The sequence below is a fragment of the Phaseolus vulgaris genome, chromosome 7 (genome assembly GCF_000499845.2).
Source record: "Phaseolus vulgaris cultivar G19833 chromosome 7, P. vulgaris v2.0, whole genome shotgun sequence".
NCBI classification, from domain to species: domain Eukaryota; kingdom Viridiplantae; phylum Streptophyta; class Magnoliopsida; order Fabales; family Fabaceae; genus Phaseolus; species Phaseolus vulgaris.
The window spans coordinates 11,935,861-11,959,205 of NC_023753.2; the positions used below are offsets into that span (position 1 = coordinate 11,935,861).

The window sequence follows — 23,345 nt, forward strand, 5'->3', positions numbered from 1 at the left end:
CATTTTTTGAACCTTTATTTGTTACAGATCAAACCCCACATATATGTAGCCCACGCATGACTTTAACTCCAGAATCCTAAGGGACTCTCTTTCTCCACTCTTTGTGATTTAGCTAAAATGGTATCATTGCAGTGTATATAAAATCTATTGCCACGGTCACATGCTCTTCCTCTTGCATTAGTTCTCTAATTTATTTATTTTTTTGCATCTTCTTCTATTGCAGGAAGTTCAATCAGACCAAAAATGGATGGACAATGGACCCTCTCGCAATGCCAAATGGTGGTACTCAACATTCCACACTGTGACTGCCATGATAGGTGCTGGTGTTCTCAGTCTGCCCAATGCCATGGCATATCTAGGATGGTAAACTGAAACACAGTATCACATGTTTGAACATGTTCTTACTAAGGGGAAGAAAATAAAAAGATGAAATAGATTGAACTTTTTATAAACTAAATCGATTTACGGAGAAGTTAAGAACAGAGTTCCTATAAAAGTTAATTGCATAGATTGATCTTAGCTCATACGAGAAGATCCATTCATTATTATCTCTTCTCTTCTGTACAGGGGCCCAGGGATCTCGGTTTTGTTTATATCATGGTGCCTGACCTTAAACACAATGTGGCAATTGATCCAGTTACATGAGTGTGTTCCTGGTACTCGTTTTGATCGCTACCTCGATCTTGGTAGACATGCCTTTGGACCAAAACTTGGGCCATGGATTGTGCTCCCCCAACAGCTAGTAGTCCAGGTTGGGTGTGATGTTGTCTACATGGTTACTGGGGGGCAGTGCCTAAAGAAGTTCATGGAGATAGCATGCACCGATTGCAGACAAATCAAGCAGTCTTACTGGATTCTGGTCTTTGGTGCCATCCATTTCTTTCTGTCTCAGCTTCCCAATTTCAATTCTGTTGCTGTGGTTTCTTTAGCTGCAGCAGTGATGTCATTAAGGTGGTTCATGATCCTATATATCTATTATTTCATTAAGTACTACCCTTTGAACTTGATAATTTAACAATCCTGAGTGCTAGCTTGCCATACATGGACCCAAGGAAGAGATATAATAATTTGGATTCTTCCAAAAATAAACAAACATGAGATCAGGATAATGATCTATCTCTGAAACTAAGAAATTGATAGAAAAGATAATTAAATGAAAGACATCACCTTTTGCTTATGTCACCTTTTGCAAACTCTTGATCCTTGTTTTTATATTACAAGTACATTTTAGAAGAAGGTTAGCTCTTCTTACACTATCAAGTTTAAAATATCACTGCCTCAATAATCTATATTGACATTTAATGTAAAGTTTGATTGCATGGATCCCCAAAGCAAACTCTAATTTTGATTGGAAACAGCAACACCAAACACTTAAGAAAAAACTGAATCAACTCTTTGTCATCATCATTATTATTATTATTTCAATAACAGTAGCTTACTTTGATGAGGTTTGTGGTTGAAGCTATTCAACTATAGCCTGGTTGGCTTGCTTGACTAGAGGTCGGATTGACAATGTTAGCTATGCTTACAAGAGAACCAACAGCACTGAGTTCATGTTCCGGATCTTCAATGCGCTGGGTCAAATCTCATTTGCATTTGCAGGCCATGCAGTGGCCCTTGAAATTCAGGCTACAATTCCATCAACCCCTGAGAAACCATCAAGGATACCAATGTGGCACGGTGCTATCGGTGCCTATTTTGTTAATGCAATATGCTATTTCCCAGTTGCAGTCATAGGATACTGGGCATTTGGACAAGCTGTTGATGATAATGTGCTTATGGCACTAGAAAGGCCTGCATGGCTTATTGCAGCTGCTAACTTGATGGTCTTTGTCCATGTTGTCGGTAGCTACCAGGTAAGAATGCAAAACTAAGACCTTCTACCATAACTTATTTATGTTGCTTAAATAATTGGTGTGGAGAATATCAATGTAGATTTATGCTATGCCTATTTTTGACTTGGTTGAGAGAACGGTGACTACAAGATGGAACATCCCTTCAGGATTACCACTCAGACTTGTTGCTCGATCTGCTTATGTAGGTGAGATGTCAAAACTGAAAACTGAAAACTTATCCATGCTAAAACTGAAAATAGTTATTACCATGAAAAGCCTCAATGTGACAAGAAATTTAAAAATGTTTCAGCTTTAACATTATTCTTTGGGGTCACTTTTCCTTTCTTTGGCGATCTTCTCGGGTTCTTTGGTGGATTTGGCTTTGCTCCCACTGCATATTTTGTAAGGCTCTCTTGCTCTCTCAATTTCCTCATGCCATGCTCATGTTAAATTGTCAAATCTTCAAGAACTGCAATCAAATTAGAAAAAAAGAACAATAATCTGGCACGTTAACTGTTTCAGCTCCCTTGTATAATGTGGCTGAGAATCAAGAAGCCAAGAAGATTCAGCATCAACTGGTTCGTCAATTGGGTAATGATCATTAACAATTCTAAAGGGAACATTCTAAAATAGAATAGAAAATTCAGAGGATCTGATAGATGTTTCCTGCATGCATTGACCCTCAGTTTATGTGTCTTTCAGGCTTCAATATGCATAGGAGTGTGCATTATGTTGGCATCCACTATTGGTGGCTTGAGGAACATCGTTGCTGATGCCTCCAGTTATAGTTTCTATACCTAAACTATAAGATACCATTGCAATATGGCAAATATGATTAATCCAATAAATCAAGCTGGATTAGATTATCTAATTAATTAGGTATTCGTTACTTTGATCCGCTGTAGGTTGTACCCAATTTCCACCATTCTCTTTTCTTGTAATGCCAAAACGATCTCTGAATGTACTTTGTAATATTTTGTTTGAGTTAATAAACTCCTATAATTAAACCATAGTATAAAAATCAACAACTATACTAACTCGCAGTTGATTTTACTAAATAGACGAAACTTTTTTTTTATTATTATTATTATTATAAGGTTTTATATGTGAAATACAAAGACTCGGATTAAAAATGATTAACTTTTAATTTAAATTAAAAAGTGTTGTGATTTAAAAAAAAATGTATTTGAGCATATAAAAAGTATTAAGAAGTGGGTGGATAGAGTGAAGATATAGAACAGAGAGCTTTCAAAATCAAAGGTATCAAATCTGATTTGGTGATTTTTCCGAACGGAAGAAGAATAATGGCGTCGATAACAGGACCACAGATTCTACTGCACTCTCGTTCTCCATCGCTGAAGCTCAAACTGAAACCCTCATCAGCCTTTCTCCTCTTCCGGAATCCACCATTCTCCGAAAAATACACTCGGCGTGGCGCCTTCTGCACCATCAGTGCAAATGCCGATGCCAATTCCAACCCTCGAGCTTCCACTTCCATCGTCCCCGACCTCCTCCAGTACCTCAACCATTCCTGGACTCAATTCCACGCCACAGGTCTTCTTCTCACACCTCTCAACACCCAATATCCCTATCCTAAACGACAATTCAATTGACCTTCCATTCCTGTGCAGCGGAAGCTAAACGACAATTGCTCGCCGCCGGTTTCCACATGCTCAACGAGAACCAGGACTGGGACCTCAAGCCTGGAGGACGCTACTTCTTCACGCGCAACATGTCATGTTTGGTCGCTTTCGCCGTCGGAGAAAAGTGAGTTCGCTTCTTTCTTCGCTTTCTCTGCGCTGTGTACTCGTTCTTTACGGTTCTCTTTGACGGCGTCGTTTTGCGAAGGTACAATGTGGGTGATGGTTTTCACGTGATTGCGGCGCACACGGACAGCCCCTGCCTGAAACTGAAGCCCAAAACGGCGTCTTGCAAGTGTAACTATTCGATGGTGAACGTGCAGACTTATGGAGCTGGGTTGTGGTACACTTGGTTTGATAGGGATTTGAGTGTTGCTGGGAGGGTCATTCTCAGAAATGGCCATAATTCTTTTGTGCATAAGCTTGTCAAAGTCGATAGACCCATTTTGCGCATTCCCACACTCGCCATTCATCTGGACCGGTATATATTACTGTAACTTTTATGCCATTCTATTAAGCTAGTTGGTTATTTATTTTGCTCTGTTAAGTTGGCTTTTTCTGTTGTTTGTTTTCCTGTGGTAACACTGTTCTCTAGTCTTTTATCGTCTTCATTCGGACCTGTCTTGGATCCAATACATTCATTACATATTATTGATTGCCAATTTGGTGGACATCTTAGAATGGAATTGGGAATAACGAATGGGTTTTCTAGTTTGGTCTATTTCAAAATACAACAGAATCAGATGATGGGTTAAAAAGTGATAAAATACAATGCAACTAGCATATTCTTGTAATTTTGAATGAAATGACCATGATTCTAGATTGTGTCACTTGCATTTTCATTTATTAAATTTAAGGTGACAGTTTAAAGTCTAAAGTGTTGTTGTACAGAACTGATACAGTTGCTGGTATTCTTGTCCAGGCTGAAGCAACATTGTTGTGCTTTCTAACATTCAAGCTGTTCAATTATTGTAGGCTATTGTGTATCAAAACAGTGTTACTGGTAACTTGGGGGGAATTTATCTGGTTTTCCTATTTGGCCCCTGTATTGTTTTTTCCATTACTTTTTGTCATCTGCCACTGTTCTGCAATAGAAACATGCAGCTAGCAGCAGATCTTATCTCCATCTCTTATTTGTTTTATTGTTTAGCACAGTGAACCAAGATGGTTTTAAACCAAATCTAGAGACTCATCTTCTTCCTTTACTCTCAATAAAATCTGAGGACACTTCTTTGGAATCCAAGGAGAAGAATACTGCATTGTCATCCAAATCTTATCATCATTCGCTGCTAATGCAGGTAGCTATTGTCTTTGCTTATTTCAAGTTGAATGTGAAGTGTTGTCCAAAAGTTTGAACATACGCCATGTTCATGGATTCATACTAGCTGCACTTCATTTAAATACTCTGTATTGTAACGGTCAGATAACAGAAAACCCTGCATAACCAATGAAAAAGATATTGATTTCAATAGAAATACATGTGGCGATGTGGATTCAATTGTTGTTCACTTTTCTCTCTGGTTTGAGACATTTCTAATAAAATCATGCAGACAATAAAGGTAATTAATTTAGATGATATTTCTTTTAAAATGTTACCAATGTACCAAATTGACCTTCATTACTAATAAGTTTTAAAATTATTTCCTCACTATTCATCAATATAAAACACAAAATACTCGTCATATTTAATAGGAGTAAACAAGGAAAAGCAATAAAAAATTATATAGAAATTATAAAATGCCTTCTGAAAAGGACCATCATTTTCTTCTAAAAATGTGTTTTATTAAGGACCGGAGGAAGTATTATAAGAAACATATTTTACCTTTCAAATTACCATTCTTCTATTGTATTAGAACTTTATTAGTGACAGAAAATTGTACGCAACTTAACTTTATATGCTCTTTTATTCTTCAGTCCATTACAGAGCAATATGCCAATGAATTGGTTTCATTAGATTTTGGTATGTAAAGGCATGGCAGTACGTGCGAAGATTGGAAAGGAAGATTTTAAGTCAGAGAAAGTAATGATTGCATTGAGACTAAGTACTGTATACCAAGATGTTTTATTGCTTTCATATATTATTTCTCAAATAAAAAATATGTGAGAAGGAATTAATGAATTAGTTAGAGTAGCTGGTAAATAAGAAAAAAGGAGGCAGCAAGGAACATTATGTGAAAATGATAACAACAGCATAACTTCTAATGGTGCTACATAAATTCACATGGGAATTGTTGCATGCCTCTGATTTTTTTATTTCATAGCCTGAGTTAGCTTGGATTTTGGAATCAGTTGCTGAGTCAAACTAGATTGATTTCTAGGTGTTTTAGGAATTGATATGGGTAAAATGAAATACTTTTTTTCTAAGAATGGAACTGTGATATAGTTTATCCACTATGATCTTAAATTATGTGTTGTTTTAACTATAAATTACAGAATTACCTATCCTTTGATTACTATTCTTTATTCTAGCCCTTATATTAATTTTCAGGTACTGTCAGATGAATTGAACTGTGATGTTGATGACATAGTGAATGTTGAACTGAATGTTTGTGACACTCAACCTAGCTGCCTTGGAGGTGGAAACAATGAATTTATATTTTCTGGAAGATTAGATAATCTGGCTTCAAGTTATTGTGCATTAAGGGCACTTATTGACTCATGCGAATCTCCTGGTAACTTATCAAGTGATCATGCAATTCGGATGGTTGCTTTATTTGACAATGAGGAGGTATTTCTTTTTCTTGATTTGAAAGCTTAATATTTAGAGATGTCAGATTTTGTTCCATTTTTTGCTTGCCAACAATAGGTTATGTGCTTATTATGTTGAAAACTGCTCCAAATTGGATCAAAATACCTGGGATTCACCAAAAGCACCAAATAATTGTCTCTAATTGAAAGAAAAAAAATACCCGTAGGGCATAATTTAGGGTTTCACTCTGAGGTACAAGTATATCATTTCCATATAACACCATGTTGATAAAACATTAGAATAGAGTAGTAAACAGAAAGATCAAAACTACTTCTCTTCAATCCAAAAACAATGACTAAATCAATTAACCTTCCACACCAGACACAAGGTAGATTATTTCAACCCTTTTGGGGTCTCTGTCCCTGAGAATTTGATAGATGTCTTGCTATTATATAAACATTATTTTCATCAAATGTGTATAACTTCCTTCAAATTAATGAAAATAGCATTGTATCTTTCATTACTAGAGTAAAACTCCAAAGAATTGCACTTTGATACATGCGATTCCAACACACAGTTATGTGTATCAATATGAAGAATTGTTTCTTCTATTGAATAGCATCCCATGTGGTCTGAATTGGATAAGAATCACTTGAATTGCGATTTCAACTGTATCGGCCGAATTCTTGGTCTAAACAGGTTGTCCTGGATCAGATTGCACGACCCAGTTTTAAGAAAACCCTAAAAAACATTTTTATTCGAAATTTTATAGTGGGGAAAGTGGCAATTTCCCCCTCTGGACCAAACATGTCTCCTCCATTTGAGATACTCACCTATTTTGTATATCTGTTTGGCATTCTTCATTTTTACCTTCCCATGAGACACCTTGTTCTGCTGTCAATGTTTTCCGTCTTTGGGTCTGTAACATTTTTCTGCTAATCTCTTTGATTCTGGCCACAATTCTGCCATCTAATCTTTTTCTATGGAAGTCTCCTCTCTTCATCCTTTGCGCTACATATAACAAAGATTAAACGCACTTGTGCATGTTAAATATACTTTTCAACTTGAGACAAGGCAAAAGAATAGAGAAGGGAAAGGGGAGACTTATGATCCCGTATTCTTGTCCTAAATTGAATTAGATGATGAATAGATAACCGAAAAGGAAAGTCCTTGCCTACCTATTTAGGCATCATGGATGGATGTACATGAGTGTTTTGATGTTGATGAGGGAGCTCCAAGCAAAAAAAGTGAAAGAGGTCCAAGAAACTTGAATATCAAGGTTAACATGAAAGAACAATCAAAATAGGAGATGAGGATGAAATTGAAGACATTAAGGAAGGTGATGAACTTTTGATACTTGAAGATGAAGATGAATTGACTGAGTTGATCTATAGGAGATGATGATTGATGTCGAGCTTTTTATCAGGTTTTTCTAGGCTATAGTAGTGAATTGTGCAGCAGAAAACAGCCCTGTTATTTTGTTTGCTGAGTTTGTGCAATTGGTAGCCCCTTCTTTTGGGATTCTGGCTGTTTGTGCAATATTTGTTTTGTAATGATACGACTTTGTTAGCTATTTGTCTACAAAATGCTGATATACATACATATGTTTTCATTCCTTATACGATTCTTTTTGTCTTGTATATCTATGGATGTTATATTTGTGCTTTAATATAATATTATGCATATATTTTGCTGTTTTATATTGATCATGAATACGTTTCGATTTGTGATTTGGAAAAGTGGCTTTCTGGTTCATGAGTTTTTCCCGATTCAACTACCTTGCTCTTCTTCACACTTACAGCAGATAAAATTAAATCCTTTATGATTTAAGGAGTAATATGCCTAACTTCTCATTGCATATTTCTTATTGAAGTAACATATGACTTTTCACCATTGATTTTTCAATGATATGTCTAACTGCCGCTATTTAGGTGGGTTCAGGTTCTATTCAAGGAGCTGGAGCACCCACCATGTTTCAGGCCATGAGGCGTATAGTTGGTGACTTGGCAAATAACTATGTTGGTGAAGGTTCTTTTGAACGCACTATTCGTCAATCATTTCTTGGTATATCATCCACTTGTCTTCTTTCTGAAGTAAATTTGAGGCCAAACGATACGTTTATAGCATCAACTTGATTATAATATTATGGTTATGGATTGTTTGCAAACTCAGTTGTTTATCATGTGTTATAGATTGACCAGAATACCTAATTACAATGGATTCTGGAAAGGCTTAAGGCTCAAACGTTATGAACTTTAGCTGGAAAGTTCATAATATGTAAATGTAAAATGAGAATGGTGTAGTGTGAAATCTTCTTTTTTTGGTTGCTAGATCTATTAGAATGCTAATTTGATTTTTTGGGTACAAACCTAACTTTGAAAAACAAAAACAGGGAAAGAGGTTAAGCATGGATTTGTGTCTGGATTTAATGAACATGTGCTTATGATTTTGTCCTGCAACATTAAAATTTGCCTTTTAGTTAGATGTTAAATGTGCTAATAATATAATATTTCTATTTAGGGTAAAAGATCATACTCAATGGAAAATAGTAATAAGCAATACTAAATTTGATGTCCTTGTTCTTCAATTCATTGTTTAACGTAATATTTTGAAAGGGGCTGATGGGAATCAAGATCCAAGTAAGCCAGGAACCATTGTTAGATCCTGTCCCAAGGATAAATCACCCATCTGCAAAGTGTATATCAGAAGAGGGCTTGTGGCATCTTAATGTCATACTGACAGTTTCTGTTAATCAGTTATGTGTGTGTGTAGTAGTAGGGAGTTAGTTATGCAACTTATGTGTATTATTTCCTTTAAGCATGGACTGGGAACTCATATCTGTGGAGTCTGCTACTCTAGGACAGCGACTACTGCTGTATCATTTGTATTTTATGTGATTTAGTAATATTATTCACCATGTATCTACTGGCTTTATATTAGGGATCACTAAAGTATCTTTTGGATTGTATCCTAAATAGTGTCTGCGGATATGGCCCATGGAGTTCATCCAAATTTTATGGATAAGCATGAAGAACTCCACCGACCAGAGCTGCAGAAAGGATTGGTAATTAAGCACAATGCAAACCAGCGCTATGCTACTAGTGGAATCACGTCTTTTCTTTTTAAAGAAGTTGGAAAAATCCACAACCTTCCTACTCAGGTTATTCTTCTTTTTGTTTGCATTAATTTATACCCATGACACATCTATTTATAAAGTCTGAACTCTGAAGTGCAAATTATTTTATTGACATGTCAACAATATGAAATATAGGCGCATCAAACTAGGGTAATCTATCAGCCTATCCTCGATTTAGTTGTTTTTCCTGATTTACTTCTCTCAACGTTAGTTAAATTTCTCTTAAACTATCTTAGTTATTTGAGTTACTATTTTGGATTAATTTAAGTTATCTTAATTATTTGAGTTACTGTATTAAAACCTTTTCACATGACAACCTAACTACATCGCCACGAATAATAGAACAAGTATCCAATGAAATGATCAGAGAGTATTTTTTACCTATTTTATTATATCTACCACCATCGCTAGTCTTAACAATCTTTGTAATTTGCTCATTGCTGATTAGAATTAATCTCTCGATATATTAGCTTAAAGGTTCGTCCATTACAATACAAGAATCAGTCGAATATTTTATTATAGAGATTTTACACAATTATTTATTTATATCTACAATGTACACAATTTTTTTTTAAATATCATACACAAAAAATGAATCATTTTATTTTTGACAATGTAGAATATATAAAAAATAAAAATTACTTTTAATTAAATAAAATAAAATAAATTTTATTTATCTACATGTACAATGCAGAGAAATAAAAACAACAAATAAAAAAACTCTAGTGATACTTCGTGGGGTGTATATACTTCTCTCTTCTAATTTGTTTTATATCTAGAACTTCATAATACGAACAAATTTGTATGTCCGCATCAACTCCTGCACTTGTCACTAGCATTTTGGTGAGAGTTTCTATGTGCATGACAGCTTAGCAAGAGATTACCATCCATTTATGAATTAGCATATTAGTTTCCATTACAGCAATTATTTTATACTATAAGTTATATTGTTAATCACAGACCATTGGAGATAACTTAGTAATGCTACTGTGTTACTATACTTTTCTATAGGAACCTCTTTCTCTTTGCGAAAGGAACTTTTGAATCATTTCAGGAAAACAGATAGTAAAGCCATGAATAATCGAAAATGTAAATTAGTGTGTAGACGAGGAGAGCGTTTTTGTCTTCTTTTCTCTGATTTGTTGATCGTTGTATTACATAATTGAGACACCTAAATAATTAAACTTTGTTTACTCAAATTGTAGGACTTTGCTGTTAGAAATGACATGGGATGTGGATCGACCATAGGTCCAATACTTGCTTCTGGAGTTGGCATCCGAACTGTTGACTGTGGAATTGCTCAACTTTCAATGCACAGGTATCAAATGATATTTGCATGTAAACTTCTATTAGAGGGACAATTAAATAAAGCCTATATTTAATCAAAGCCTTTGTTACCAAAAAGGTTATACGAACAAGTACGGTAGTCAGTTCAAATGCATCTTGCATATGAAATTAGCAAAGATGAAAGTCAACAAACCATAGGATTTGTTAGTATTTTTAAACAGAAGGGAGGGGAATCAATTTGTGAATCAGTATTTACATTCAAGGCTTAAATTTCTATTTTAGAATAAAGTCCAAGTTGTTGGTATGTTGCCTGTATTATTGTTTTCTAATCATCACTGAGCACATTAGCTGTTATCCTGGTCAGATTCTTGCCTTCCTCTTATTGAAATCCTTCTTTTACAAATAAGTAAACAAAAGGTCATGCTGGAGTGGAATAGAAGCAAATGTTCTAATTTTCCTGTTCCATTCATCTCTGACACACTACATGAATATTATGAGTGGAGTCTGCTTTTACTTGCATTGCAGTATAAGGGAAATGTGTGGGAAGGAAGATATCGACATTGCTTACAAGCATTTCAAAGCTTTCTATCAAAGCTTTTCAAGCGTAGACAAGATGCTGACTGTGGATAACTAAGCTGTGTTTCATACCATGGTAACGTTTTCCGAGTAAGTGCTAAGCACTATATATATTTACGATAGCTTTGCTTCCCTGCTTCATGTTTTAGAACAAAACTTGATTTTCCTCCTTGAACTCAAGCAGATGAACTTTCTTACCAGACTTCTAGATGGATTATGCCAGCATTTTGTTTTGCAATTCTTTTTATTTGCCCGAAGGGTACTTGTACATACGTTAATTAAAGCGTGGATTTTCTTGTCAATGGTTCTTACAATGTCGGAGTACATGGTTAGAGTAGCACCGTGAAATCTCAAAATCTACTCATATTTTACGCTAATTATCGGCACGTGCCACGGTGCCAGGATTAGGATGGAATAGAAACTGCAATAAATACTTAACTCCTGTTTTTCACTTGGAGCCTAGTCAGTAATTGTTTTCCTATTTGCTGCTAGAATTATAATTTGCTAAGTGTATTTATGTTTAGACTACTGTTACAAATACTAACCTACTTTTACACTATTTTATTTTATTCGTGTGATTATACTATAATTATTACGTTTAAAAAAAAAATTCCAAATAAACCATTATTTTGACAAGCCCCTCACAAAGAAAAGGATGGTAGTATAAAAGAGGGTTCTGAAATGCAGTTATACACTGCTGCGTTGAAATGTATGATAAGGGACACTAGTGAAAAAACAATGTATTATTTAATCATTAGCAGCAAGGTGAGTTGGGAAGTCCATTTGTTGAAATAGCTATCGATTTGGGAGATTCCAACTTTAAACCTGTTAACTCAGACCTCTAAATCGAGCACATCCAACAGGTAATTACGTGATTATATCCTGAGTTCAGTACATGTGAGCATGTGAAAGAGTTACAGACTTGGAAGCTACTATTCTGAAATAGGCTTATGGCATGCCCAATTAAGTGCTCTAATCTCAGTCGTTCACAAAACTTAGGACAATCCCTTAATAATATCGTTATTTGTCCCTTATCAACAGTGGTTTAACTTTCTTTCTCTGAGATCAATTTTTGGAGTCGCATATTTTCACATTCACTAGGATAAGGGAGTTATTTGATGTGGTATTTAAGTTTGAAATTTTCTTAACTGAGACTGGTATTTTCTGTTTCACTTTTTTTTATGTTTAAATCCTATGAGATACCCTTTTTTTTGCCTGTATGAACACCCAAAAATACTTTATGCGTGTACTTTTATAAATAAAATAGAAAAAATCCCTTTAAACGATATTTGCCAGATTTTCAAAAACGTAAAAATAATAAAATTATTAAAAGTTAAAGGCTTTGTTTGTTTAAACTTAAAAAAGTTAGAAATGTGATCAGTAAATTAATTTCTTTTACGAAAAACTATGAACTCTTTTCATTTATAAATTATAGAAACACTTAAATTTAAATGGTGTTTAGAATTTCAATGTTTTGAGAAGTTACCCAATAAAGCTTAAAATTATTTTTTCAATTTTTACAAAACCTCATTTTCAATTTTTTCAAAACCTCAATCAAATACGATGAAATATTCAAAATAAAATGTTTTTTATGAGAAAAATACCAAACAAATGAACTCTTACTTAAAATCAATTTTACTTACCACAATTTTCAAATAAACGGCGACCAAACGCAGTTGGTGGTGTGGCATTTCATATAGTAAAATGACATTAAATATTGGCTACCTCACAAATAAGACTACTCGCAATCAACCCGGCAGCACTATCCTTTGTCTGAACGATGAGAAGAAAAACATGAGAAATTAGTAAAATGAAAAAAGAAAATTTAAAAATAATTTGTTAAAGGCAAGCTCTCTTTTTTTTCCTTTCATTATAATAAAACCAAAAAAACAAACTTGAGCAAATATGGACAGCTCCTGGTTACACCTCCAACTCTGGAAGCTGTGGCAGTTTTGACAGAAATCCAACATGTTGAAGCTATCCACACCCTGCATTCCATCATGGCTTTTATCTTCTTTAATTTTATTTTACTTTTGAGGATGATGAGAAATTTATTTGGATGTTTCTTTTGTTGGATTTGGGATTGGATGATTGGAAGGAATGATGGGAAGGTGAAGAACGTCGGGGAAGGCAGAGGTGCATTAATTGTACCAACTATTAATGTCCAAAACAATGAAGGGACATTTTTCATAAAGTAGAACGTAAATAAATGATTTTCAAGAGACATGCCTAGTTCACCATTCACCACCCCGCTCACTCCCACCAATACGGGCATCGATTCTATCACTGAATGCAACATTAATCTTTACAAAAAGACGCGGGTAAAGAATGAAGAAAATAGGCGATCACTCTAAAAAATTGATAATATATGTAAGATAATAAGGAAATCCAGAAAAAGAAATGTTAGAACTGAGTGAAATATACAAACTCAAATCTATAGTTAGTCGTGTATTATACATGTGGTCAAGGATAATTCACCAGACCATATTGTAAAGTATAGCGACTCGTGACTAAAGCTTGGAAAATTCAGTTAAATCTCAGCATCAAAAGTTGCTGCAACCTCAAGGCAAATGACGTACTGATCTCTTTAACTGAAACCCCTAAAGCTTGTTGAGGGAGCTGTAGCCAAAACAACAAAATCACAAAATAAAAAATTAAAGAAATTCCTTTCAAGTTCGTTTTAACAAATGCTCCATTTGCAAATACATCCTCCGCTTGACAAGCCCTAAGCTAATGTAAAACTTGCTTTGCACTATTAACTATGAGAGAGCAAGAAAGATGAAAGAGAATGAAATACTAATTGATGTTTAACTGAGATGTATTACAATGTATTGATGCGTTCATAAAATCAAACCTTTAATTGTATTACACATAATCTTAGCTAATTACTTAGAAAAGCAAATCATGGCACGATAAGGAAATATGATATCCAATCCTGAGAGATTATGAGGAAATAACGAAACTTAGAATACTCAAAGAATTTAAAACATGATAAGATATTTTTATATATACTGACACATACCTTCATCCAAGTCAAGAACAAACTTTTTTGGCTCCGTTTCCTGTGAAGAAGTCCTCACAATCAGTAGATGCTTTAAAGCTCCTCGAAAAATTCAATTGTCTACAAGAGACACATTCACGGACTGGTGGAAGATGCAGGAAGCATCTCTGCAAAGCCGAGATTGGAGGGATAGATCAATGCTGGTGGGATAATCTTTCGGAAATATGCAAATCCATTCCCGCCAAAATCAGCCTATATGCCTGCACTCCAATCAGCTAAAAGAAATTTGGAGCATCAGCAGCCCATGATCTTACATCTTGTACCTCTGGCTGACTGGGTGCAGGCATGGCCCATGCCCCTCACCGGGGCCGGGCCAATCCAAAACTTGCATCGGGTGGGGGCTGAAGAGACTGCAGTATCAAGTAAATGAAAGAGTGCAATTAGGTTCAAACTTCAAAGACAAAGTGAAAACTAAAGAATAATATTTCACAAGCCTTCAATATCCAAAACAAAGCAAAAATAAAATGACAGATTTCTAAGCTATTGAAATAAGATTTGCAATATATACATACATAATTATATTAGTCAAAAATCTATAAAGAAGTGGCACTATGAAAAGCAGCAGCGTAGATGGTCTTAAATTGAATTTACTACACATGAGAAAAAGCCACCAGCCACAACTGCCAGAGAGGTGCGGCTCAATACACTACTTAAAAGGACACCAACTATGAAGACTAAACAGACAATTTTCAAGTGTAATCCAAGAAAAAGTAAAGCAAAAATTTGCTGTCATGCAAGATAACACATAGTTTAAATTGCAGTGTAAATCTTTGTAGTTTTTGGGAACATTCAAATAAGTACTTGTTAGGTTTTGACGAAGTTTATGAACATAATTTTTACTTTAGTTTGAGTTTAGTTAGCAAACATAAAAGAAAAAAAAAATCATTCATAGCAAATAACCACCTATTATATCATGACTTCAGTTGAACAGGCCTTTGACAGGACTCACCTCCAAAGTTTAAAAATGACAAGTGTTATTAAAATTATGTGATTAAAATTATATATGCTAGTACTGAGTTTTGAAATTGCTAACATGATATGTGGCTAATTTCATTGTTCTAGTGTCATGTTGTGATTGATATCTTTGTGTAAATGTAATATACAAAAATTGCACTAGCATAGTGACTTTGAAGTGCTACATGTGTAAATGAAATTTGCTTTTCATTTTAAAAAGTTCAATCTGTATCTGTTTATATTTTTATGTTATATAAATTGTCAATTGAAATGTAGGTTCAGTTCAACATTTTAAGGTTACTCTTTCAGTTAGAAAATATAGTATTATTTTTCAATAGAGCTTTATTTCTCTATGACTGATCAAATGTTTCAATTATAATCTATAGAACATTAAAAGTTGTATAATTAAGTGCATACACGTATGTCAATCAAAATTGGCAGACTAGTAAAGATAACATGCCTCATGGTTTTAAAGATATCCATTTATTCTATTAGAATGCTGATCTACATCTCTATATAACTGCCATCAAATTCCTTTAATGGCTTTGAACAACATGGGAACATGGGTGTTTACGTACCTAAAGCTTTACACAACGATTGGAATTGCTTCCTATCTATTCATTTTAGTACAAAACATACCGTAAGCAAGACATTATGCAACTAACATGGAAACTATAGACCTTTTGAAAACACTGTACATGACTTGACCAATCGTAGATTGGAGGTTTTGGTTGTTGTTTATACCTGTGCAAATGGTTGGTGAACATGTTCATGATGGATAAATGGCATTCCAGGGCGCTGACAGGGATACTGAGATGAATGCAGATACATGGCTGATGATGAGTGTGCACCAACTTGATTAGGATTAAATGGTGGCATCATGGTCTCAGGATGTCCATATCCAATTCCAGCAGGTGTTGATTGTGCAGCCCATGGCCCAGGTATATGCTGCAGAGGAGGCCTTGGTTGGTGTTCAGCAGAAAGCTGGGGTCTATGAGTGGATCCAAGTTGTGGAAACTCAGTGTTGTAATTCAATACTGCCGTATACATTGGCTGTATTGCATATGACCCTCCATTGAACCCAAAACCAGGATCAAATCTTTGCATGTACCTGCTATACAAGGTACAAGTCCATCATTAGGCTGATTCATACATAAAATATAACTCAGTTTTTACCTTACATACAATCACAAGTTAAAATAACAAAGAAACTGACAAATTCCCTGGGACTTCAGCCTGCCAAAAAAGTTCATTACCATGATGTGATAGACACAAACATGTTGTCCTGGAGTTAGGAATGGCAAAATGGATTCAACCCACTGGGTTGGCCTGTTATAACTTTTTGAATATCACTCATTGGTTAAACAAGGCAGGCTGAGTTGAATCACTCAACCCACTGACCCTTATAACCCACCCCATCTAACCCACATGTAAATGGCTTTGAGATGGGTTGGATTGGGCTAATCACTGACCCATTATTAATTTATTTTGAGTTGATGGTAAATGCTTTGCGGTTTATTGGTGAATTGAGACTTATTGCATTAATTGAATATAGTATTCATGTTTCTAGTTTTGACCTTGTAATGTCATTGGTGATGTTTCAAGAATTAGGATGTTTTGATGGAATAATTAAGAGCTGTGTTTGGAAGGTTAATATTTTTTTCTATTATTAAATTTATATCTCTGAAACTTTGATCTATAACCAAGCTGGATGGCTTCGTGTGATCCATATAGCCGACCTGGCCTGATGGGATAAGGCTTTCTTGTTATTTTTGTAGAAGGGTCAACCCAAGGGCCACACTTATATAAGCCATTCTTTAAAATTATAGTGAGATAGTCAAACTCACCCAAGGGTTGAATTTTTAACCTACTAACCCAACCCAGCCATTTTTGGCAGGTTAGGATAGAATGAGTTGGCCTGTTTTGAATCCCCCCCCCCCCACCCCCCAAAAAAAATACAATCAATATTCAATAGTTGCCACATTATTTCCAAATAACTGCAGAAATATTTCACATTCCTGCTATAATAATATTTTAGTATCGAAATAATAACATAACAGTCATTGAAATCATTCTAGGTTTGAAGAGCACTTGTGAACAAACAGGGAAATCTGAATATTCTGAATTATTTATTCATTATGCAGAAATGATAAATTGACATCAGGTATTCTGTCTACACTCCATAACTACAAGATAAATGAAAGTGTGGTCTGAATATGAAGGAACATACAGAAATTAATGATCACTTTGCAAGTCAAATCATTCATGCCATCACTCAAGCCATTTACTTTTTACAAGGAGGAACAAGACAACAAGGTCAACAAACATAGCAAACAAATGCGTGACAAACAAGGTAAAATGCAGAAATACCTATCATAACTCCTGTCATAGTCAGGATCTTTGCGGTCAACCTCACGGTCCCGAAATATAGCCACCCTATTATTTTGCCTGTACCTACCAACTGGCTCCTTCTCTGCCCTACTTCTAGCCCTATTGGTATTAGTTGAAGACTCAACTAGCCCCCTACCAGAATTGACATCAGATACCGAAGCTGATTTGTCTTCAACCCGAGGAACCCCCAATGAAACATGCAATGAGTTATCCTGCGGTCTTGACTCACAGTCTGGCTTCCCAACTACAGGTCCACCATTACTGCTTGAACTAAAAATCCTAGCACGAGCCCTGTTATATTCCTCTTTTCTCTCTTCCACACTTTTAGAGTTACTATTCTTCATTGAGTTTGAATTTGCATTGCTAAGCATCTGTGTCCGCTTCTGTGGCCTCTGTTTGATTGCAACCTTCATGACAGCACTGTTTTCTGATGATAATTTCACTGGGATGTCGGCAAGGCGGATAACTGGAAGCTTATACTCAGAGGTCTTCCGAACAATAATTCTTGAACCAGAACCATCTGGTAAACTATTATCCAGTAAAACCATTGACTGTAATGAGTAGTGCTGTGCCACCCGATGCGCAGCCAGCCTTAAATAGGATGTTGGAAGCTGCTTAAATTCAAGTTGCTGTTGAGTTGGATCACGAATAAAGTTTTCAACATCTTGCTCCATCCTCAAGACTGAGCATATCAAATTATAAGCCTTAATCAGTGGGTGAAATATAGTATTCTAAGAAAATAAAACTTATTAGATCCAAACAAATAATACCATTGGAAAAGTTGCAAGCAAGTGAATCACATGAGAACAATAGAACACTTTAAGTGTAAAATTTTAAATTATAAATAAGCTACGTTTTGGAATCCTAGATTTTGATTTTGAGGAGGGGGTCATTAATCTCCCCAGAAAATATATCTAGACAGTCCCTGAAAAATCTAAATCTGAAAGGATCAAGAAAAGGCCTCTGCACAAATCCAGGCAAACAAAACACATTCTCTTGCCATCAATAAATTAGATAGTTCAAACTCAAAAATCAAGGTCAGGAAGCAGCTTGGTTGAGTTTTCATATGATTTGACTCCTCAAATGAGGCATTCACTACAGAAGCTAGGAATAAGGAATTATATCTGCCAATGAGATGGGGGGCAGAGAACGAGAAGCACATTCCAATTAAGAATCTTTCACTTCAGAAACCCAAATCCCACTTGGAAGTGCAGAAACTATGCTGGAATTGTTTCTCTAACCAGAACGTACAACCGTAAAATTAAACTGCCAGTGTAGTAATTACAGACCCGAAAAATTTAACAGTAATCAGAACCTACATCAAATCCATGATATACATACCAATTATAACACCCAACAAAAGAAAAATCTAAAGCTTCGGAGTCTATTATAATTCACGAAGTATAAATTTCTCTGAGAACGTTTAAACAAACAAGAGCTTATGCACGCCTTCCCCGGACAAATTGAAGCTTGTAAAGGTAAACCTACTTGAGAGCCGTTCGCGAGGGTTCTGAATGGCTTCGCGAAGGAACTGATCGACCTGATTGACGACGTCATCGGAAACTTTGTCGCCAGTGGACGAAGGGAGAGGAGGAGGTGGCGGCGGCGGCGGAACGTCATCATCGGAGAGACGTTGGTGAGGATGGTTGGAATCCTTGGTGGAAGAGAGCATGAGGTTCAAGCGGTTCATGGACTCATCCAAATCGGCGACCTCCCATGACTCGGGGGCTCCGAGATCCTCTGCAGAGCCCTCCATGGAGAAACTGCGAAGAGATGAAAGGGGTTTGTTGGGGTTAGGGAATCGAACCTGATTCTGAAACCGTGGAGTATAGCGTGTCGAGTTTCATCAGAAGATTCGGTTTAGGGTTAGGGTTGGGAATTTTAGAATTGGGGCTGAGTGAATGAGAAGGGGCAAAGGCCAAGCTAGATAGGGTTTGGTCTAGAGTTTGACGACGACGATAGATCGATGCACCCTCCTTCCTCCCACGTGTCCCTCTCTTCTAATACTACGCTCATCTTTCTAACTTACTCATCATCACATAAATAAATAAATTACAAATTAAATTCTATCTACATCAACAAAATATTACACCATCATTTTTATTAATAAACAATTAAAAATAATTTTGTTCAAAATAAATATTTTTGGTCATATGAGAAAAGCTTTTATATTTTATCTATTTAAAAATATAAAATATTCATACAAAATTAAATTTAGTTATGTTATAAAAATTCAAAAAAAAATATTTAAAAAGTGAGAAGGAATAAAAAAACATGAAAACTTCTGAGGAAAAAAAAATCTTTGCTTTATAAAAATTTAAACCATATTTAAGCCGAATTCCTTTTGCAACTTTAAATACTTTATTTGATAAATAATATCAGTCAAGATGCTTAATTACTTACTCTAATAGGATCTTCCTTCTAATATTTTGAGTATATTGTTTTTATTCTTTGGAGATTTAAGTGATAATAATGTTTGATGACCAAGATGAAAAAAATAATAAAAATTAGAGACTTAAATGAAACTTTCAAATGTCAAAACATTAGTTAACTTTTCCTTAATTTAAAAGACTAGTATGAAATGAAACATGATATACAGAAACTAAATTAAATATGTTTTTAAAAATACCAACATACATTGTTTTCAAATTAATGTTTTAGATATTCTATGTAGCACGACACGGATACTAATACGATACGGATATGAAGATACGTAAAATTTCTAAAATGTAAAATACAGGACACGAATCTATATATTATATAATTAGAAATTATATAAATTGACAATAAAGATTTATGTGCACAAGTATGTTCTAGATTATTTTTTGAAACAGAAAGAGGTTTTTCATGACTGGTTCACAAGGATTTGTTTCTTATTTTGATAATCATAATAACAATTTATACAATAAAGTTTGATTTTTTATAAAATTAATATATTTTTCTTTTTAAAAATTGTGTTAGAATCGTACTAGAATTGTCAGAAAACTAACAAATATTTTTTAAATTGGACACTTCACGGATACGTGTCCTACAGGTGTCATACGAGTGTCAGTGTCCGATACGAGTATCGGAAACCGACACGCCATTTAAGAGAAGTGTCCGAGTTTCATAGCTTATATTACATTAAATGAATAAAAGTTTTTTTTGTTGTTAAAAATTAATAAATATGTAAAATAAAAGACTTCTCAATCACATATTAACCCATTAGTATAGTTTTGGCAAGGATTTAGTATCTTTCTATTTTATGCTCATCTTTTCAATGGGTTTCTTTCCCTTTTTATTCTTTTGAATAATGTACTAAATTGGGAATTTGATAGGTATTAATGCAGGACATAGGACAGAAGTACTAGATCATTTAATGTCTAACCTTTTTTCATGAATTATTGAAATATTATCTTTCCCTCCAGCTTTTTATTATATATGTATATAAATACCTGCTACTTCAGTTTCAGTTTTTTTCAAATATAAGTCTTATCCTCCCAAATTGAAGTAAACTAAGGTGTGAATATTGGAATGATTTTTTTTTATAACAACTTTTATATAATATGGTTTTTTTTATTGGTAATTAAAACTCACATTTATATGATAGTTTTTAAAAGTTATTAATTATCATTTGTTAAGTTTTAGATTTATTTGATAATTAAATTTATTTGATAATTACGGCTTTATTCGTATAATTTTAAAAATTATTAATTATTATGTGAAGTGTAAGATTTACCTACATAACTAAAAATTTTATAATAATTTTAAATTTTTTTATAATAATGTTAATTTTGAATTCACTTGATAATTAAAAATGATTTTGAAAATTATTGATTATCATATTGAGTTTATTTACATAATTTTTTAAAAGTTATTTATGATCATGTTTAAGTTTTATACTTTTTCTAATAATTAATATTTTTATTCACAAAATCATAATAAAAATTATTAGTTATCATGTTGATAAGTTTCAAATTTACTTAATAACTAAAATTTCATTCACATAATAATCTAAAAAATTATTAATTATAATGTTATTTCTCGTCTTTACTTTATAATTAAAATTGTTCATCAATGAAAAGTTCCTTCTTAGAAATTCTATTGCATACGAAAAAAGTTATCATCTTTTTCATGTAGTCAGTTCTAATTTGTGATAAAGTCAAATTTTTTATCAAAATTTGTGTGTGGGTATTGTTGGTGGTGGTGTCAAGACATTGCATACAAAATAGTTGTCCCTTTTTCATGTAGCCAGATCTAATTTCTAGTAAAGTCAAGATTTTTATAAAGAATTATGTGTGAGTGTTGCTGGCGGTGGTGTTAAGGCATTGCATATAAAACAGTTGCCACTTTGTAGTAAAGTCAAGATTTTTATAAAGAAATGTGTGTGGGTACTGTTGGAAGTGGTGTCAAGGCATTGCACACGACAAAAATTGGCACTTTTTTTGTGACTCAAAATCTAATTTGTGGTAAAGTCAAGATTTTTTCAAAGAAACATGTACACGTGTTGTTGGCAATGGTGTCAAGGCATTTTACACAACAAAAGTTGCCACATTTTTTATGTAGCCAGATCTAATTTGTAGTCAAGTCAAGATTTTTATAAAGAAATGTGTGCGAGTGTGGGTGGCGGTCATGTAGTATGGTCAAGGGTATCTTTTATTGGAGTTTTGTGGAACTTCAAGAATGGCGGAAGCCTCCACCGATTTCTTAATACCTTGGGTTTGTTTGAAAGAGAACAAAGTGGTTCCAATTAAGAAAGTGGTTGCTACGCAAGGACATAGGAAAACATTTGTTCAGGAGTTGGGCAATGTGACATTCTTTTGTCCCAAACTACCTACACCTTGAAGTAAGCAACTAAGGTGTGAATAATGGGGTGATTTTTTTTAATAACAACTTTTATATAATATATTTTTCTCTTTTATTGGTAATTAAAACTCACATTTAAATGATAGCTTTTAAAAGTTATTAATTTTCATTTGTTAAGTTTTAGATTTATTTGATAATTACGGTTCAACTTATATAATTTTAAAAATTATTAATTATTATGTGAAGTCTAAGACTTACCTAGATAACTAAAATTTTCATAATAATTTTAAAAATTATTGATAATAGTGTTAGTCTCGGATTCACTTGATAATCAAAATTTTGATTCACTTAATGATTTTGAAATTATTGATTATCATATTGAGTTTATTTACATAATTTTTAATTGTTCCTGCGAGGGAGATGGGACCTAGAGAACTGTTGAAGGCTTTGTCTTCTTCCTTCCTTCGGGCAGGTTGCTAGGGTTTCACTGTGATCCTTCCGGTCTTCACGCTACTCCTTCAGCTCTCAGTCTCGGGTGAATGCCAAATGGGGGAGGTACCTGCAGAAGGCACTCCGACGCTCAAGTCAATAAAGAGGGTGTTTGACACTCGGGTGTGTACAGTGATAATGATGTACCTTTCTTATTGGAATGTGTGCTATTTATATTATTTTAATGGGCTTACCTTATTGGCATGATTAGTGGAATGGATCACACTTATGGTTGCATTATCTAATTCTTAATGGTAATTTAGCTTCACTGACCTTGGTTTGAGCGTTAATGGTTAAATGTGTCGGTCGGCCAGGTCGTTCGTGGGGGTCTCGGTCATCTCGGGCAGGGAGACCGAGTCTTGGTCATCTCGGTCTCGTCCCATACCAGTACTCTTGCCCCCCAGGCTCGAGGATGGATATATCCGATGAGTCTTTGATGGTGGGTGTCAGTCAGTTCCCTTGGGTGTGTGACTGTTGGACTTCCCGAGGTGTGATGTGACCT

The 23,345-nt window shown here is 34.5% G+C and overlaps 3 protein-coding genes across 5 annotated transcripts; 2 read left to right on the forward strand and 1 right to left on the reverse strand.

Annotated features, from left to right (window-relative positions):
* The first annotated feature begins 223 nt into the window (after window positions 1–223).
* Window positions 224–2,846, forward strand: LOC137828236 (lysine histidine transporter-like 6). Its single transcript, XM_068634718.1, has 7 exons — window positions 224–363; window positions 568–951; window positions 1,463–1,856; window positions 1,936–2,041; window positions 2,146–2,237; window positions 2,358–2,426; window positions 2,538–2,846. The coding sequence occupies exons 1-7, from the start codon at window positions 248–250 to the stop codon at window positions 2,634–2,636; spliced, it is 1,260 nt and encodes a 419-aa protein (XP_068490819.1). The 5' UTR covers window positions 224–247; the 3' UTR covers window positions 2,637–2,846.
* Window positions 2,847–3,041: 195 nt separating this feature from the next.
* Window positions 3,042–11,614, forward strand: LOC137828788 (probable aspartyl aminopeptidase). 2 transcript variants are annotated; one of them, XM_068635478.1, is made up of 10 exons: window positions 3,042–3,389; window positions 3,467–3,602; window positions 3,684–3,956; window positions 4,626–4,773; window positions 5,964–6,203; window positions 8,096–8,228; window positions 9,143–9,324; window positions 10,506–10,618; window positions 11,113–11,253; window positions 11,348–11,614. In XM_068635478.1, exons 1-9 carry the CDS (start codon window positions 3,140–3,142, stop codon window positions 11,219–11,221), a joined length of 1,584 nt encoding a protein of 527 aa, XP_068491579.1. In that variant the 5' UTR covers window positions 3,042–3,139; the 3' UTR covers window positions 11,222–11,253; window positions 11,348–11,614. The 2 variants fall into 2 exon arrangements, with proteins under 2 accessions (XP_068491579.1, XP_068491578.1); XM_068635477.1 differs by having other exon boundaries at window positions 11,113–11,614.
* A 1,900-nt stretch (window positions 11,615–13,514) lies between these two features.
* Window positions 13,515–19,630, reverse strand: LOC137828789 (uncharacterized). 2 transcript variants are annotated; one of them, XM_068635480.1, is made up of 5 exons: window positions 19,058–19,630; window positions 17,549–18,251; window positions 15,923–16,289; window positions 14,186–14,574; window positions 13,515–13,782 (listed from the first exon to the last, which is right to left on the reverse strand). In XM_068635480.1, the coding sequence occupies exons 1-4, from the start codon at window positions 19,323–19,325 to the stop codon at window positions 14,524–14,526; spliced, it is 1,389 nt and encodes a 462-aa protein (XP_068491581.1). In that variant the 5' UTR covers window positions 19,326–19,630; the 3' UTR covers window positions 13,515–13,782; window positions 14,186–14,523. The 2 variants fall into 2 exon arrangements, with proteins under 2 accessions (XP_068491581.1, XP_068491580.1); XM_068635479.1 differs by having other exon boundaries at window positions 15,923–16,292; window positions 19,058–19,590.
* Window positions 19,631–23,345: the final 3,715 nt, after the last annotated feature.

What these genes read in the sequence shown, in the direction of transcription:
- LOC137828236 (XM_068634718.1), top strand. Translation starts at nt 248, where the DNA reads ATGGACAATGGACCCTCTCGCAATGCCAAATGGTGGTACTCAACATTC. An exon ending in ATGTTGTCGGTAGCTACCAG is followed by an intron (nt 1,857 to 1,935) that starts GTAAGAATGCAA and finishes ATATCAATGTAG; the next exon opens with ATTTATGCTATGCCTATTTT. An exon ending in TGCTCGATCTGCTTATGTAG is followed by an intron (nt 2,042 to 2,145) that starts GTGAGATGTCAA and finishes AAAATGTTTCAG; the next exon opens with CTTTAACATTATTCTTTGGG.
- LOC137828788 (XM_068635477.1), top strand. Translation starts at nt 3,140, where the DNA reads ATGGCGTCGATAACAGGACCACAGATTCTACTGCACTCTCGTTCTCCA. An exon ending in GCTTTCGCCGTCGGAGAAAA is followed by an intron (nt 3,603 to 3,683) that starts GTGAGTTCGCTT and finishes CGTTTTGCGAAG; the next exon opens with GTACAATGTGGGTGATGGTT. An exon ending in TCCACAACCTTCCTACTCAG is followed by an intron (nt 9,325 to 10,505) that starts GTTATTCTTCTT and finishes CTCAAATTGTAG; the next exon opens with GACTTTGCTGTTAGAAATGA.
- LOC137828789 (XM_068635479.1), bottom strand. Translation starts at nt 19,325, where the DNA reads ATGGAGGGCTCTGCAGAGGATCTCGGAGCCCCCGAGTCATGGGAGGTC. An exon ending in CCCTCGCGAACGGCTCTCAA is followed by an intron (nt 18,252 to 19,057) that starts GTAGGTTTACCT and finishes TGATATGCTCAG; the next exon opens with TCTTGAGGATGGAGCAAGAT. An exon ending in TTCACCAACCATTTGCACAG is followed by an intron (nt 14,575 to 15,922) that starts GTATAAACAACA and finishes TTGATACTGCAG; the next exon opens with TCTCTTCAGCCCCCACCCGA.